The following is a 6,000-nucleotide window of genomic DNA, read 5'->3' on the forward strand; positions in this document are numbered from 1 at the left end:
GATCAACTCATATAACATACATATAGTATACCCCATTGAATTTCAAGCTAAATGCTGTAATATTATTTAAAGGAATCTATAGCAGACAATGCGTTTTTCTTTATTGGCTGGGCAGGATACTCAATCGAAATGTGATGCGATGCATGAAACAAAAGAGCAACAAGTGCAAAAGAAACGAAGCGCAACGCCTCTGTTTGCACAACAACAGGAGCAGCAGTGTCAAAGGATTTTCAATGCAAAGGGCGCACTGGCTTTTCGTTTGAAAATCTAAAGAAAAAATAAATGCTACCTGTAAAAATTGTGCCAGGACAAGTGACAGACTTCTAACTAGCAGCTGCCAACAAAAAATAGTAGTAACAAGAAAGAAATGCTAGAGTCGAGCGGGCTACACTCTTTAATACCCTGTACCAATTCCCACAAGAAAGAAAAAAAATTTTAAAAAATCTTAAAAATTAATTTTAAAATAATTAAATTAATACATATGTACATACATACATACATACATACATACATACATACATACATACATACATAAATGGAGATACATATTTATGTACAGTTTCAACAGCATACACTTACATCAGAATCGTGTCTGTGCGTGTATGTATACAGTACAGAAATAAGTCAAAACAGCAGCAACAACAGCTGTGGACAGAACTTGGGCAGAGATTATATTTATGGACCAAATATAACCAAATTTACGTCGAAAACTCCAGGAATAACGGGAGTTATGGAAAATCGCGAATAACGGGGAATTGGAGGGGTGCATCAGACTTTGTCCGACTTAGGAGAATCTGGATACCAAGTTTGGTTATTCTAGCTCTTATAATTTACGAGATCCTTGCGTTCATACAGACGGACATGGCTATATCGACTCGGCTTGTCACCTTGAGCAAGAATATATATACTTTGTGCGGTCTGTTACATACATTCGCAAAGAACTAGTATACCCTATGGATACAGGGTATAACAAGAGAGAACACTACAGTCGAGCAAGCCCGAAAGTGTAATACCCTGTACCCATGTAAACTTCCGTCACTGAGTTATATGCGCCCATAGCTGAAGCAAAGAGAGGAAGAAGAAGAGCGAACTTGTTGCTGAATTGAATAAAATTTTATACAACAGTAGACAATCATATATAAATTACTAGCAGGTATTGCCCGTCTTAACCCGGCTCAATATAATGTTTCCAATTGTATTTATTTTGTGCATAACCTACCTATGTATATGTTTTCACCTTATAAGTTACCAGTAGGAAGGCATTTAAGGTATTTAAATGAACATTTTCTGTTCTTGACAAAAAATTGTTCAGTAGTCCGTGACATTTTTGTTCTTGACAAACTATTTCGTTCAACGAACATGACCACTATAACTAATATTTTTTAAAGCTCGTTTTCCCCCCGTTGGAGCTAGAATTTTCCAAAAGCCTTTCTTAGTGTGCTCCTACACTATGATGGATACTATGAAAAGATACTTGAGTCCAAATTTCATCTTTTACCGTTTGGGCTGTGCGTTGATCACCAATTAGTCAGGACAAACTGTTTTATATATAGAGATAACGCAACGTTTTAAGATAGACTATGTGCAAAAAAGGGGAATAATTATAAGGGTATATCCTAATTTTAAATTCACATTTGAGCCTTTTCGTGCCATTTTGAGTCAATGCGGTCACGCACAAACTCGGAATATGAAACACGGCACTCGTGTCAATGCCGTGCAGCGATGAGCCACGATCAAAAAGCACTGACAATTCTCATCTCAATTTGCTAGAGTAAAACTTTCGATAGTTGAAGCCACCGATACCATCAAAATATCGAAGTTTGAATGCAATAAGCAGAATATTTAAATAATAAAATCTAATTATTTATTGAGATCAATAAGAACAAATCATACATACATACATCTGCCCGCAATGCGAAGCAGAATATGCGTAGCTCCGTTATTCGGTTTCTGCTTTACTATCGCTTACGCAGTCGTTGCTTAGCGACGGTAACTGTAAACTTTTGACGTTTTGCCTTTGCAATTAACATTAAATGGTCAAAACGAAAGAAGATGTGCGAGCCAACAACTTAAAGTTGTTGTTGTTGTTTTGTATGTACATGCTACATACATATACAGGCATACATGCATATGCATGTACATATGTATGTTTATGTTATAATGTTAATAATTTTTAATTATTTAACATTTCTTGCCCTGTCAGTGCAAGACGAATGTACTTTTATACATATGTATGTATGTATGTACATACATGTGTACAAATGAACATTCACACATTAGTGTCTCACATTTTGCTTTGGCTACTTCAACCGTTTGCACGCAACTACACGAACAGCTGCTTGTATGTATGTTTGTGTGTGTATGTATACTTAGTTGTCCCCAACTGTTTGATATTTTGTATTGTTTGTTCTGTCTGCATTTGTAAAATGCATATTTTAAAAATCGTTAAATGCAAAGTTGTAATTTTAGTTACGTAGATTATATTACCCAAATTTGAAATCGATCGGACAAAATTTATAACACAAACTTTTCATTTGAAAAAATGAATAAATATTAAAACCCCAATAATTCAAGCTCCAACACAAATTTCGAAAAACCGAGTATGCAGTTTTGTTTGTATTCTGTTATAGATTATAAAAACCAAATTTAAAGTTGATCGATTCAGAAATGCAGAATTTTCAAACAAACTTTGGAGCTACTTTTCCCCCCTTTGGAGCTCGAATTTTCCAAAATCCCTTCTTAGTGCGCATCTACACCATGATAGGATACTTGAGCCCAAATTTCAGTTTCTTAGCTTTTACCGTTTAGGCTGTGGGGTGTTGATTGTGTTTCAATTTTTCCACGGAAAACCCCCCTTTTTTCATGCCCCAGGAAAAATTGTGAAAAACCAAGTATACAGTTTTTCTTGTATTCTTTTTGAGAGTATACAAACTAAGTTTGAAGTTAATTGGATGAAAATTGTAGATTTTTCATACAAACGTTGGAGCCCGTTTTCCCCCCTTTGGCGTTCGAATTTTCCAAAACCGCTTCTTAGTGCTCACCTACACCACTGAAGACAACATGTGTCCAATTTTCAGCCTCCTAGCTCTAACCGTTTGGGCTGTGCGTTGATTGCACATAGCTTTTCGTTTACCGAATTTTCCACCGGAAAATCATTATTATTCAGGCCGCAGGAAAAATATTGAAAATCCAAGTATACAGTTTTTTTTGTATTCTTTGTGAGAGTATACAAAGTTTGAAGTTAATCGGATAAAAATTGTAGATTTTTCATACAAACGTTGGAGCTCGTTTTCCGCCCTTTGGAGCTCGAATTTTCCGAAACCCCTTCTTAGTGCTCACTTTCACTATAAGAGGGATCTTGTGTCCAAATTTCAGCTTCCTAGCTCTTACCGTTTGGGCTGTGCGTTGATTGCCAATCAGTCAGTCAGGACAAACTGTTTTATATACTATATAGAGATTATATAAGTTTGGTTTAGGTAGCATTTGAAATGTGGACGCTATTGACGAAATTCTGTAGCGGGGGAAGGGGGGGAAAATTCCAAAAAATAAAATAAACTCGTCCTTTCTCGGACCTAGGAGAATCTGGATGCCAACTTTGGTTATTCTAGCTTTTATAGTTTCTGAGATCCTCGCGTTCATCCAGACGGACGGACATGTCTAGATCGATTTCTCTCGTCATGCTGATTCAGAATATATATACTTTATGGGGTCGGAGATGCTTCCTTCTGCATGTTACATACTTTGCACAAACCTAATATACAGGGTATAAAAATTGGATCGATTTTACCTCTCTCGGTATTCGAACTCACGTAAAGAGTTTATAATTGCACATTAACATAGCAATTGCGTCTGTGTGAGTGTATGTATGCCTATGCGCATCTATTCGTGTCTGTGTAAGCATTTTCGCAGTCAACCAAACAGCAACATCAACAACATCAGCGGACAGCGCTTGGGCAGCGCTTGAACAGCGCTGCAGCAGCAGATATATTTATGGCTATAACTCAGCGGTGGGCACGTAGTGGCTCTTTGGGCTCCCAGGGCTCTTTCCGTTATGTTTTGGTAACTGGCGACAGCCAGACGCACAAGCAAAGTACTGATCTCGAGCAAACTTACAATAACAAAATACACGCAGTGTTGTCGCCAGCCAGACGCACAAGTAGATCGATGCAATAACAAAATACACACAGTGTGTGTACTAATGATCGATTTGCAATACCCGCTGACGGTCACTTATGCACTGACATTCAAAGTGTATTGACAAATTATAAATGATAGTGTTTCAGTAAAACTTTTATGATTTTCGTCAAGTTATTTACTTATAATCTTACTTACATATATTTGATTTAAAACTGAACAATGGCTAATGAAATTAATATTTCCGAGATTGAGACGCGGTATTTTTTTTTCCTATTAAATGTGGGAGTACATCAGTGTCTTATTTGCGGAACTGTGGTATGTTAAAAAAAAATTATAATATTCGGCGACACTATTTTAATCACCATGAAAATGCATATGCATGTTGAATGATAGAGAAAGGTTGGAACTTGTCGTTAAGCTAGAGCCAAACAGCACTTATGTGTGCGAAGCTGCATTTTCAAACATTAAATATATTAAAAATGTTTATAGGAATAAATTAAGTGACATAAATTTATCAGATTTATTACGAATTGCTTTAAGTGAAGAGGAAATAGACTTCGAAAAATTATTAAATGAATGTTCATAAATGTGATCAAAATTTTTTTCGGTGTACTTTTTTTTCCTAATTTTTTGATCGCAGTTTATGATGTTCTCGGAATAAAACAAACTCGTATAGAATACACACATAAGGCATCTTTGTGCAAAATTTGGTGTCTCTATCTCTTATAGTCTCTGAGATCCAGGTGTTCATACGGACGGACATACAGAATATATACATATACTTTGTGGGGTCTGCCACGCCTCCTTCTGCCTGTTACATTTTTCAGCTCCCGCAAACCTAATATACTTCTGTACATTTCATGTACAGAGTATAATAATAATTTTGCTTCCACCAGTTCTAAATTGTTCTAGTTCCTTTTCCCAGTGTACGCATATGCGAGCGTGGACTCACATAACTCAGTCCATTGTGAAATGGGCCGCCAGTATTTTCGGAGCTTTATTTCATTTTTTTTGCAATTGTCACTTCATTTGTTTTTCAAACTTACCCCCCAATGATGTGTAACTGCTTCCTTTGAAAATACCAAACTGGGCTTCTGCAGCCAAGGAACAGGAGGCTCTGCGATGGTAAATTGAAGGAGAAGTTGCTTTCAAGAGAAACACAATGTTACTTACTACAAAGTATGCAGCCGTGACGAATTTGAATAGTGGCCTGCGGACCCAGCTATAGAGAAGGGAAGCGAATTATTTGCAAAGGATTCAGAATGGTTGAAGATGCGTACCCTTGTTATGGGTGCCATGAGAGGGCGCAACCCTTTAGCGCTAGCCATAATGCGATGGGCCATGTCGATTGTTTTGTGCAACTAATAGCTTTTTGATCGCTGAACAGAGATATATGCACGAAGTAAACGTATTCTTTCAGGTGGAGCTGAATTTTTGCATTTGTACCTACTGAATAATTTTACACTATTGCCGAAAACGATTTTAATTCCGAGAAAATTCTGGTATACTAAGGAAATGATTCCATTTGGCGTTGATGTTTACATCATCTGGTTGCTTTGTGATTTCAATTTTAAGAGCAGAGCTGAAAACTTTGAAACATAGGAGAGTATGGAGACGGGGTTTTGTATACCCTGTACTCAAAGGACGAAGAGTATACTAGGCGTGGCCGACCCCACAAAGTATTATTTATATTGATCAGGGTGACAAGCCGAGTCGATATAGCCATGTCCGTATGTCCGTCCGTCCGTATGTATAAACGAAAGGATCTTAGAAGATACAAGAGCTAGAACCAAACTTGGTATCCAGGTTCCCCTAAGTCCTGGGCGATCTAGTTGTTTAATGTTTTTTGATGCACTGAAACTG

General features: G+C 37.1%; 1 protein-coding gene across 2 annotated transcripts in view; it reads right to left on the bottom strand.

Moving 5' to 3' along the window:
- Window positions 1-5,632, bottom strand: part of LOC115625249 — a 30,101-nt gene extending 24,469 nt beyond the window's left edge. For both annotated transcript variants that reach the window (XM_030520243.1, XM_030520242.1), the window contains exons 1-3: window positions 5,418-5,632; window positions 5,311-5,359; window positions 5,184-5,254 (exon numbers count right to left, since the gene is read on the bottom strand). In XM_030520243.1, the coding sequence (XP_030376103.1) occupies window positions 5,184-5,254; window positions 5,311-5,359; window positions 5,418-5,480 (183 nt within the window). In that variant the 5' untranslated portion in view covers window positions 5,481-5,632. The remainder of the gene's footprint in view (window positions 1-5,183; window positions 5,255-5,310; window positions 5,360-5,417) is intronic.
- Between the last annotated feature and the right edge of the window lie 368 nt (window positions 5,633-6,000).

This window comes from Scaptodrosophila lebanonensis, unplaced genomic scaffold (genome assembly GCF_003285725.1).
Source record: "Scaptodrosophila lebanonensis strain 11010-0011.00,11010-0021.00 unplaced genomic scaffold, SlebRS2 tig00000072-arrow-pilon, whole genome shotgun sequence".
Lineage (NCBI taxonomy): Eukaryota > Metazoa > Arthropoda > Insecta > Diptera > Drosophilidae > Scaptodrosophila > Scaptodrosophila lebanonensis.